The 12,762-nt window shown below is 40.4% G+C and overlaps 1 protein-coding gene across 1 annotated transcript in view; it reads left to right on the top strand.

Moving 5' to 3' along the window:
• RELN (reelin) overlaps positions 1 to 12,762 on the top strand; it is a 345,250-nt gene that overhangs the window by 181,555 nt on the left and 150,933 nt on the right. The window contains exon 12 of the mRNA XM_081331294.1: positions 11,371 to 11,522. Within this exon, the coding sequence (XP_081187420.1) occupies positions 11,371 to 11,522 (152 nt within the window). The remainder of the gene's footprint in view (positions 1 to 11,370; positions 11,523 to 12,762) is intronic.

Raw genomic sequence — 12,762 nt, 5'->3', positions numbered from 1 at the left:
GTGGCTGTGATTTAGCCTATTTTGAATTCTTTGCTTGGGATTTTAATTTCTTGCTAGTGGCGTGGATGCTGGATATTTTTCAGTTAAATGCTCAAAACAGAAGCTGCAAGAAGCGAGTCTCCAGAAAGGCATTCCTGAGCATCTTTTAATTCCGTCACTTCTTTCGAACAATCTCTTTAGTATTCATGTATCTGCCTTGCCAAGATCTAAAACTACTGTATGACCATCATTATAGACAATAAGTCTTTCCCATCCTTTTAAGGCCAAGTCCACTTACTGTACTTCAGCTAGTGTCAGCATCTGTAGGCAGTTTTAATATTCTCCATAAGAGAGCTTATGCACCGGAGACAAATTCCTTGTGTGTCCAATCACACTTGATCAATAATGAATTCTATTCCATTCCGTTCCGTTCCGTTCCATTCCATTCCATTCCATTCCATTCCATTCCATTCCATTCCATTCCATTCTATTCTATTCTATTCTATTCTATTCTATTCTATTCTATTCTATTCTATTCTATTCTATTCTATTCTATTCTATATTTTCTATTCTATTCTATTCTATTCTATTCTATTCTATTCTATTCTATTCTATTCTATTCTATTCTATTCTATTCTATTCCATTCCATTCCATTCCATTCCATTCCATTCCATTCCATTCCATACTATTCTATACTATTCTATTCCATTCCATTCTCTATTCTATTCTATTCTATTCTATTCTATTCTATTCTATTCTATTCTATTCTATTCTATTCCATTCCATTCCATTCCATTCCATTCCATTCCATTCTATTCTATTCTATTCTATATTTTCTATTCTATTCTATTCCATTCCATTCCATTCCATTCCATTCCATTCCATTCCATTCTATTCTATTCTATTCTATTCTATTCTATTCTATTCTATTCTATTCTATTCTATTCTATTCCATTCCATTCCATTCCATTCCATTCCATTCCATTCCATTCTATTCTATTCTATTCTATTCCATTCCATTCTCTATTCTATTCTATTCTATTCTATTCTATTCTATTCTATTCTATTCTATTCTATTCTATTCCATTCCATTCCATTCCATTCCATTCCATTCCATTCCATACTATTCTATACTATTCTATTCCATTCCATTCTCTATTCTATTCTATTCTATTCTATTCTATTCTATTCTATTCTATTCTATTCTATTCTATTCTATTCTATTCTATTCCATTCCATTCCATTCCATTCCATTCCATTCCATTCTATTCTATTCTATTCTATATTTTCTATTCTATTCTATTCCATTCCATTCCATTCCATTCCATTCCATTCCATTCCATTCTATTCTATTCTATTCTATTCTATTCTATTCTATTCTATTCTATTCTATTCTATTCTATTCTATTCTATTCTATTCTATTCCATTCCATTCCATTCCATTCCATTCCATTCCATTCCATTCTATTCTATTCTATTCCATTCCATTCTCTATTCTATTCTATTCTATTCTATTCTATTCTATTCTATTCTATTCTATTCTATTCTATTCTATTCCATTCCATTCCATTCCATTCCATTCCATTCCATTCCATTCCATTCTATTCTATTCTATTCTATTCTATTCTATTCTATTCTATTCTATTCTATTCTATATTTTCTATTCTATTCTATTCTATTCCATTCCATTCCATTCCATTCCATTCCATTCCATTCCATTCCATTCTATTCTATTCTATTCTATTCTATTCTATTCTACTCTACTCTACTCTACTCTACTCTACTCTACTCTACTCTACTCTACTCATTCCATTCCAGAATATGATTTTGATCATACGTCACCCTTCTCCATGCTGACTAAGGCTGATGGAAGATGCCATCTCAATTATTTAAAAGGTTCAAGACAGCCTTCCTTGGTTCGTATAAAGTAACATTAATTCTTGAACCTATTGATTCAACATTTGTAACTCTCCAGAATTGTTCACAGTCATTACGACGAATCCTCTAATGCTACGATCACGTACTCTTTTTTCCCACAGGATCCCTGCCTCATTCAGTGCCCAGGATGGACGATGTTCAGAGAATGGGTAGCTATTCAGTGTTTCTTCCTATCCTTTTCTCTCTCTGATATCCCGCAGCCTCATATTGATCCCTTATGTGGCAGAGATCTTGTGGCTGAGAATTGGATGCGGTCATCTGTCATCCCAACTGCGTAAGAAAAACCAGCCGAGGCTAATTGTCTTCACGATCTGATCTTGCAGGTTTCAGACAGACCAAGTTTAGTCCAACCGTAGTTTTCTTTTCATATCCCATTTTTCCTTTGCTGCAGAAGATCGCTGGTTTCCCCGTTGGCGTGGCCTGCAGGGGTAGAATGAACCATTCATTAACTCTAATTTCTGAATCTGTCTTTGGACCTGTTTATTTGATTCTCCAGGCTCCGACCTTATCTTATCCTCTGTCACTTTTCGTTATCTGATCTCTCTTTGGCCTGCAAAGGAACTGCTTATGTCTTTACTGTGGAGAAGCTGTACTGCAAGTATCATCTTGGGGACTAGCCTGTCTCCTTGGATAACTTTGTTGTTGTTGCTAGCTGCGAAGTCGTGTCTGACCCCTCGTGACCCCATGGACAACCTTCCTCCAGGCCTTCCTGTCCTCCGCCATCTTCTGGAGTCCATTTAAGCTCACGCCTCCTGCTTCAGTGACTCCATCCAGCCACCTCATTCTCTGTCATCCCCTTCTTCTCTTGCCCTCAACCTTTCCCAGCATTAGGCTCTTCTCCAGTGAGTCCTTCCTTCTCATTAGGTGGCCAAAGGATTTGAGCTTCAACTTACTCGCAGGAGTCTTCTCCAGCACCAGAGTTCAAAGGCCTCCATTCTTTGGCGCTCAGCCTTTCTTACGGCCCAACTTTCACTGCCATACATTGCAACTGGGAAGACCATGGCCTTGACTATACGCACTTTTGTTGGCAGGGTGACGTCTCTGCTTCGGATAACTTACGCTCATTTGTTAAATTCTGTTCGGCCCCTGTAAACGGGTTGCCATTTCCCCCCTCCCCCAGTTGGGGACAAATTGCATTCTTTTGTATATCGTTCCCTCTGAAGAGAAGGCCTCCGCTTCTTGGTTATTGCAACTTTTCTGTCTTTCTCACTTTACAGCTTCCACTTTGGGCTTGAGAAATTAGCAAGAGTTAACAACTTGCGCGTGTGAAAGCCTCATTAACATTACATTTCTATTAGGTTGGGTGGGATAGCAATAGCAATAGCACTAAGAGTTCTATACCGCTTCACAGTACTTTACAGCCCTCTCTAAGCGGTTTACAGAGTCAGCGTATTGCACCCCCAACAATCTGGGTCCTCATTTACTGACTTCAGAAGGATGGAAGGCTGAGTCAACCTTATGCCCCATCAGGATCGAACTCCTGGCAACCTGCAACGCTGCATTCTAACTACTGCACTACCACAGCTCCTCCCTCCCTCCCTCCCTTCCTTCCTTCCTTCCTTCCTTCCTTCCTTCCTTCTGACTTATCAATAGCACTTAGACCTATATAACTGCCTCACAGTGCTTTAAAGCCCCCTCTAAGCAGTTTACAGAGTCAGCATGTTGCCGCCCAACAATCCAGGTCCTCATTTTACTGACCTCAGAAGGATGGAAGGCTGAGTCAACTTTGAGCCGGTCAGGATCGAACTGCTGGCAGTGGGAGTGCAGAGTCAGCCTGCAATGCTGCATCCCAACCGCCACGCCACCACGGGATAGTCTACATGGATAACCCAAATCTGAATGACCATAATAATGTTAAGAGATACCACTGAAGATGCCAAGTCTTCCTTTTGCGCATTATGAATGTGCTTCCCCAATTCTTTTTCATCCTTTAAAATTACGGGCGACTTGTGCACCGTGATGGATTTTACTTATCACCAAAAATCCTCTCTCTTTTTGCACGCTTGTCCTTCTTTCGCTTACTATCAGACCCCGCCTCTTAAGTTAGACATCCTGTGACTGCTGCCATTCTGTTTTGCATATCTAAGATGCATTGATGAAATGATTGGTGATGATTAATAGGGTCATGTACCTGTGGTCCAAGTTCAGTCGCCTGAATGCTGCCACAGTCAAGAATCAGAATCCATCAAGAGAACAAGCCTGAAAAGTCACTTTTATGTCTCTCCACCCCATTGTTAGGATTCTAGACCAGGTCTTGAAACGCTCTTATCGAAAACAAAACCTAGGCCAAAGTAGAATTTTGGGAAAGACAGTCCTTTTGATCTGTTGATTACGTCTACCTACCAACAACAGAGAAAGGTGTCGGTATAAATTAAGCTTAATCTTGCAGAAAAAAAGGATCACAATTCTGGCTTTTGATTGATGCAAACCCTTTGCCTTGTATCCAGAAACCCTACGAATATCTAGGAATAAATATCTAAATCCAACTCAGGTTGATATAAAGTGCGGCCGTTCTCTACGATTCTTCATCGATGGGGATTAACGTAGCAGAATGTGAAAATTAATTGCTAACCCCACTGTTGCCTAAAATGCATTTGATGCAAGCCGCAGTTGAGTTATATCTCTGCAAGGATTTTGAAGAAGAATGGGCCTGCCATGTGCCAAACATTGTATTACATTTTGTTCTGTTGGTTGTTTTTTTTAATATATTAAGGCGTCAAATGTTCTTGTCACACTTTAACATGCTGCCTCCGCTCTTGCATAATGAGATCAAACAAGATAGGAGAAAGTGAGCATCGTTTTGGTTTTGGTTTTTTTCAGAAAAAATCCATCTCCAACCTACCTGACACAACTTACCCTTTTTTATGGTGGTAGAAATGAATTTACGGCCAAATTTAATTTTTCAACCTGTTTTTTTTTTTTAAAAAAAAGCAAGCATGTTTCACCCTATCCAATACTTTTAAAAACATCTGAAAAATAAAACAAGTGGCATTTTTGGTACATCTGACACCGCTCAGTATATTAATAAAATCCGCAGGGGTGGCAAAGGTGCTTGGAGGTTATGGTAAAAATAAATAAATAAATGAAAGTCAAGATGAAGGCCACAAATGGTCTGGTCCGAGTTTTGCCTGGTTTTTTTATGCAATGCCCATAAAAAGACAGGCAGAGTGTCAATCACACCACTGTACTTTGCAAGTAGCCTTGTTTCACTTTTTGGCTTCGCCAACCAAACCTATCTATCTTTATCATCTGTCTGTCTGTCTGTCTGTCTGTCTATCCTATCTATCTATCTATCTATCTATCTATCTATCTATCTATCTATCTATCTATCTATCTATCTATCTATCTATCTATCTATCTATCTATCTATCCTCTAATCACCATCTCTTTGGGAGTTATTAAAGCTCAGAACATCAAAAGAATCTTACTATTTAGTGAGTGTAGACATCAGAGATCAAATTTGCACAGCTTTTGTATCCGGCTGCCAATCCATTCCACAGAATTTATGGATTGGGGGGGGGGGAAATCAGAAATACTTTAACTATAAATTAGAAATAATTGTGTCCGTATCTGATTTCTTACAGTCTGGTCAGAAATAAGATCCTATTGTCCAGAGTTTTCATCCATTTGAATTTTTAGCTGTAGTACATCTTAGGTGCTTTCCTACAAACCCATAGTACTGTGAGGTTGCTATAGGAAGAGCTTCAGAATTTATATCCTATGGAGATAAGGAATGGATCTAAACACTAAACATTCAATTCAAGTTAACCTGCGATGTCTCTGTTCCTCAAGATCTTAGGTGCTTAGAATATCTGTCTGCTCCAAATATAAAATCTGCCTGGAATACCTTCTCTTCAGCTATTACAAATTTACCACAATTCAATCAGTAGCGAATTATGACCCTTTAAAATGAGGCATTATATGCCCAAACACTCAACATTGCTGCCGTTTTGTTTTGATTTTTTTTGCCCAGAAGTCAAAAAGTACATACTGTACATGCTTCCAGGAACTTCCAGCGAACAAAGAATTCCGTGGACAAAACGTCTGAATGAATATTTCCATTACGCAGGCCATCAGCCTTTGAAGAATTATCTTTTTGACTTGAAGGCTGACCTCCCGTAGTTCAGCTTCTGAACTGCCATATTAGTAATGATGGAATTGCTTGGTGAAATCTCCAGTTCATTTCACGCTGTGACAGCCAGACGGTTAAGGAAAACGCACAGCCGTTCACGCTGTGTCAGGTTTACAGGAGGATTTCGTACAGGCTGAGATGCAATTCAGCGTCCACTCTGGATGAATTCTTTGCAAGCATCCGTTTTAAGCATACGATCCCTGAATCTAACAGCCAGACAAAAGAACGAATGCTGGTGATGGGGGTCTTCTAGTCCAGCCCCCCCACACACAAGCAGGAGACCCCATCCCATTTCAGACAAATGGCTGTCCAGTCTCTTCTTAAAGACTTGCAGTGATGGAGCATTCACCGCTTCTGGAAGCAGGTTGTTCCACTGGTTAATTGTTCTCACTTTCAGGAAATTTCTCCTTAGTTCTAGGCTGCTTCTCTCCTTGATTAGTTTCCATCCGTTGCTTCTTGTCCTGCTTTCAGGTGCTTTGGAGAATAGCTTGGCTCCCTCTTCTTTGGGGCAGCCCCTGAGAGATTGGGAGACTGCTATCACGTCACCCCTGGTCCTTCTTTTCACCAGACTAGACATACCCAGTTCCTGCAACCGTTCTTCATATCTTTTAGTCTTCAGCCCCCTAATTATCTTGGCCTCAGACAGTGAGATGCATGATTTAAAATAAATTCAACACCAAGTTAAATTTATTTTAAATCATGCACCTCGCCGTCAGAATGGCCTTTCTGTACAATGCACGGCCCCTAGCATCAGTTCTCAACAATTTTCCCAACTCAAATTGTACTACAGAAAGTAAGAACAAGCTTCAATATACTTTACGGTAAAGGTAAAGGTTCCCCCGCACATGTGTGCTAGTCGTTTCCAACTCTAGGGGCCGGTGCTCATCTCCGTTTCAAAGCCGAAGAGCCAGCGCTTGTCCAAGGACGTCTCCGTGGTCATGTGGCCGGCATGACTAGACGCCAAAGGCGCACGGAACGCTGTTACCTTCCCACCGGAGTGGTCCCTATTTTTCTACTTGCATTTTTACGTGGTTTCGAACTGCTAGGTTGGCAGAAGCTGGGATGAGTAACAGGCGCTCACTCTGTTACGTGGCACTCGGGATTCGACCCGCCAAACTGCCGACCATCTGATCGACAAGCTCAGCGTCCTAACCCACTAAGCCACCATGTCCCTCAATATACTTTAGTCCCGGTTAAACCAGGCAAGGAGTTGATAACATTGAACCATCAAGTGACTGATTGTTCTCTTCTTTGAATACTGAGTATTTCGGCAGAATAACAGGGCTGAGGCTGGCCAGATAATAGCCAGAGCACTGTCAGAAAGGAAAATGTGTATAAGTTGTGTAATAAGTCAGATCAACAGGAAGGGGAAAATGTGGTTAAGCTAGGAATGAAGGAACAAAGTCATCAGGTTGTACGAATGTCAGTTTTTAGCCCAAAATCAATCATTGCTGTAAAAAAAAAGGGGGGGGACCCAAAATTGTTGAATTAGGGAGGTGAGTCAAGACAATTAAAGCTAAGAGAACTTTTAAGCATCGGTGCTGTCACTTTTCAACATAAAAGGAGAAGGACTAGCTGACGTATAATGTCCTTTCCAACTCATATTTTGTACAATTTGATTTCTCTACCTTCCTGAAATTAGGAATGCGGGCCAGTGGCGCAGCAGGTTTAATATAAGCACTATTTTTTGGAAACCTCCCTTTTCTTCCTTTTACGATGACACTTGACTGTTCTACACCATTTCTAAGCAACTACGCCGATTACACAAACTTCCAGAGATCTGTTTTAAACTTTGGTTTTAGAATGGCTAAGCTGAGTTATAAATCTAAAGCAAAATAAAATATAGGCTTTTTTTTAATAAAAAAAATGGCTGGTAGTCTGCTAGCAGAGAGAAAAATCCCACTCATCTTTAACTTTCAACTGTTTTAAAAGTCTTTTGCTTCCAAGAATCAAGATTCTTTATCAAGATAAAATAAGGCTGAATAAGAACTGAAAAGGGACGTGGTGGCTCAGTGGGTTAGGACACTGAGCTTGTCGATCGGAAGGACGGCAGTTTGGCGGGTCGAATCCCAAGTGCCGCGTAGCAGAGCGAGCACCTGTTACTCGTCCCAGCTTCTGCCAACCTAGCAGTTCGAAAGCACGTCAAAATGCAAGTAGAAAAATAGGGACCACGACGGTGGGAAGGTAACAGCGTTCCGTGCGCCTTTGGCGTCTAGTCATGCCGGCCACATGACCACGGAGACGTCCTCGGACAAGCGCTGGCTCTTCGGCTTTGAAACGGAGATGAGCACCGGCCCCTAGAGTTGGAAACGACTAGCACGCATGTGCGGGGGAACCTTTACCTTTACCTTTAGGAACTGAAAGGGTTGGACCAATAGAAGAGAATAGACATAGCCCAGGGTGGAACTGTGGGGTCCTTGGTACTCTCTGACCTTGGTGGTTTTCTTGCAGACATTTCATTACCCATCCAGGTAACATCATCAGCAATGGTGTTACCTAGTTGGGTTATGAAACATCTGCAAGAAAGAAACCAAGCTCAGTGAGGGCTTCATTGAAGTGACTGAAGTGGCCATGAGAACTGAGATAGTGTAAATATTCAAGCATACAGTATTGACATTTTTCCTGTTGAAATATGACAGAATATCACCTGTATACTGTATTGTTTCTAAATGTGTAAAGTACCAAGCGCTGCTTAAAGGATTGTGGCTTAGTCCTGTGAACTTTCAGAGCTGCCTGAAGTTTTTGAGGTTAGCTAGAAATTTATCACTTATTGAGCGTGGCGATATAAACGTGGGTGTCATTTCACCATATTAAATTGCAGAACGTCTCTCGATGGGCTGAAAGCGATGGGACAGCTGTTCCAATTAAAAAATTTCTAATTGCCAGTCAACATTAGTCTAAATGGGTTTCCTGGGAGATATCCCAATAAAACAGCCGTCCTAATTCTGTTAGCCCGTTTCAACACATTTCCTTTGTGAAATCCATGCATACTGACAAAAACATTACAAATTCTGTCTTTAAAAACTTATTTGAGCCGTGGTGGCAGAGTACTTAGAATGCCGTATTGCAGACAAACTCTGCCGATTGCCAGCAGTTCGATCCTGACCGGCTCAAGGTTGACTCAGCCTTCTGTCCTTCCGCGGTCGGTAAAAGGAGGACCCAGATTGTCGGGGGTGATAGGCTGACTCTGTAAACTGCTTAGAGAGGGCTGTAAAACACTGTGAAGCGGCATATAAGTCTAAGTGCTAATGCTGTTGCTATCTAAGCCGTGGTGGCTCAGTGGTGAGAATGCAGTATTGCAGGCTAACTCTGCCCACTACCAGGAGTTCGATCCTGACCAGCTCAAGGTTGACTTAGCCTTCCATCCTTCTGAGGTCGGTAAAATGAGGGTCCAGATTGTCGGGGGCTTATGCTGACTCTGTAAACCACTTAGAGAGGGCTGTAAAGCACTTTGGAGCAGTATATAAGCCTAATTGCTACATAAAAGTAAAACGTTGAGGCTGTAATGTTACTGTTTTATTCCACTGTGCTAAAAAGAGTTGGAGGTCAATACGCTTCTTCCTTTCCCCCCCTTTATGCTACACTTCTGTCCCTTTCCCTTCCCCCTTTCCCCACTATTTTCATTTTCTTTTGTATTTTTAACTGGATAAGCTTATAAAATTATGTTTAAAAAAAGAACATTGGCAATTTTTAGTCCTCTCCTATTCTCTGTTATTACAAAAACACTCATTTCCTTCTCCACTCTTAATTTTTTGTTATTTTGTTCTGGACATTTTTTTTATTAGCAACTGATTTCTTTTTTTAAAATAATAATAATAATAAAATTTAAGATTATATACACCAGCCATGCTTTTATGAATGGAGAGTTTGCTGAAGAGAGAAAGGTGTTTTAATGTTCAGCTCTTTTAGTTATACATTCCACACGTGGTTTCTTGATGAAGAACTCTTTGTACTCTTTATACCCCAAATGAAAGAATCAAGTGTTTAAAAATGCTGTAATAAACAAGGTAGTCGTAGGAAATGGAAACAAAATTAAACAGAGAACAATATAATAATAATAATAATAATAATAATAATAATAATAATAATAATAATAATAATAATAATATTGAGCCTTGGTGGAGCAGTGGGCTAATGCCTCCTTAAGTAACACCAGCTGCCTGCAATTAGTGCAGGTTCGAGTCCCACCAGGCTCAAGGTTGACTCAGCCTTCCATCCTTCCGAGGTAGGTAAAATGAGGACCCAGATTGTTGGGGGCAATAAGCTGACTTTGTAATAATGCCGCTTGGGGTGTGTGTGAAAGTCCTAACAAGCAGGCATATACATAGAATGAAGGCTACTGCTAAGCTTGTAAGCCGCCCTGAGTCTTCAGAGAAGGGCGGGATATAAATGGAATTAAAATAAAATAAATAAATAAATAATAATAATAATAATAATAATAATAATAATAATAATAATAATAATAATAATAATAATAATAATAATAATAATAATATAAGTTGGAAGGGACCTTGGAGGTCATCTAGTCCAACCCCCTGCTCAGGCAGGAAACCCTATACCATTTCAGACAAATGCCTGCCCCATCTCTTCTTAAAAACTTCCAGTGTTGGAGAATCCATAACTTCTGGAGGCAGGTTGTTCCACTGGTTAATTGTTCTCATTGTCAGGAAGTTTCTCCTTAGTTCCAGGTTGCTTCTCTCTTTGATCAGTTTCCATCCATTGCTTCTTGTCCTGCCTTCAGGGGCTTTGGAGAATAGCTTGACTCCCTCTTCTTTGGGGCAGCCCCTGAGATATTGGAAGGCTGCTATCCTGTCACCCTTAGTCCTTCTCTTCATTAAACTACAGTAGATATACCCAAATCCAGCAACCGTTCTTCATACGTTTTAGCCTCCAGTCCTCTAATCATCTTTGTTGCTCTTCTCTGCACTCTTTCTAGAGTCTCAACATCTGTTTTTTTATAATATGATGACCCAAACTGGATGCAGTATTCCAAGTGTGGTCTTACCAAGGCTTTATAAAGCTACACTAATACTTTGTACTAGTATTTAAGTGTTATACTAATGCTTTTAAGTGTTCCACTACTGCTCACCATTTTGTTGCCTTACCACATGTTCCCACCAGTTTAACTTTCTTGGGGGGATGGTGCAAACATCAGGGTCTTCTCCCTTGAACTTAAATAGAGGACAAATTCATTTGGTAGGTATTGATCCTTCATACATATCCCGTCTCGTGATTTTGAAGACTGTAAAAGGGAAAAAAACCTAGTATTTTTGAACAGCGTTCAGAAATGAACTGATCCTTACCTCTGGGATGTCTTTAGGTGGGAAATATCTGGAGCGATCATCGGCACCGAGTGTGGGACCTTGGAATCGGGCTCATCGGCGGTGTTCCTCAGAGAAGGAGAGAGAAAACTATGCACTCCTTATATGGACATGACGGGTTATGGAAATCTGAGATTTTATTTCAGCATGGGTAAGTACACGCCATTTATTTTTCTTGGTTGTGCGCACACTGGACTATTTCATATTTTCCTAGAGTGGAGGGAGAGTATGGTCAAACGAGTTGATCCCCCGTTTTTTTCTCTAAGCTAAAAGGGGTATGTTCTGTCCCAGCCTACGTGAGTCTTTGTTACGCTCACAACAAGAAACCCCTCTTCCAAGAAACAGGCAGGAACCCCAAGAAAAAACCAACCTCTTGTATTCTCAAAGGCCTGAGTCAATGTCCAAGGCAAACAAACACAGTCCACAGAAACTCGATCCTCAACACGAACAGTTGCCCTCAGCAACCAACACATCCCACACCTTCCCTTTTTATAATTCTGCCAAGGCGTGGCTTCCTAATGCCTTCTCCTTTGCCTTTGGAGCCGCCCCATTGCAATCCTCTGTCCTGCTCGCTTCTCTTGCCAGCACTTTCGTGCATCCGGGATTTGTCTCAGCTGTGCCTCATCACTCTCCAACTCAGGCTCCCAGCACAGCTGTGTCTCAGCCTGAGCGCGAGTAGAGGGGCCCGGCTCCTCATCCGACTGTGAGTCTTGGAGTTCCTCAGAGCCTTCCTCTGACTCTAATGTCACTCCATTAATTTTTATGGGATTAGGGATAGGGTTAGGGTTGGGGTTAGGGTTAGGATTTTTTTAAAATAACATTCCTAATATTTAGCAAACAGCATGTTGTCTGGGTTCATGAATTTAAAAAAAACAATGAATAATAATTAATTTCTGTATTATCATAAACAATATGTTAGTTAATCGCTCAATAGTCTTCTTCTTACTAGTATATATTCAATGTTACATAGTACATATCACGTTCCTTTCTTTCTAACGCGTTTCTCTAGCCATTGATAAAAATTATCCCATGTTCTGAGGTACACTGAGTCTTCTTTCTCTTTTATCTTTAATGTCAATCTGTCCGTTTCTGCCCAATCTAGAATTTTCTTAATTAGTTCTTCTTCCCTTGGTAGGTTTTCATATTTCCAATATTGAGCAAATACAATTCTTGCTACAGTTAATACATGTCCGATTAAGCGTGTTCCTATTATTCCTAACAAAAACAATTCTGGCTTAAACTCTATATGTTTTTTTTAGTCATTTTCTCCCAACCATATGTGTATTTTTGACCGAAATCTTTTAGCTTTAGTGCATGGCATGTCCACCAGATATGGTAATGAAGTGGTACCTATTTATCTACTCGCATTTGCACGTTTTAGAACTGTTAGG

This window comes from Vipera berus, assembly GCF_964194415.1.
Source record: "Vipera berus genome assembly, chromosome: 6".
Taxonomy (NCBI): domain Eukaryota; kingdom Metazoa; phylum Chordata; class Lepidosauria; order Squamata; family Viperidae; genus Vipera; species Vipera berus.
Note: the sequence above shows the minus strand (reverse complement) of the source record. Positions and strands in the feature narration are given on the sequence as shown.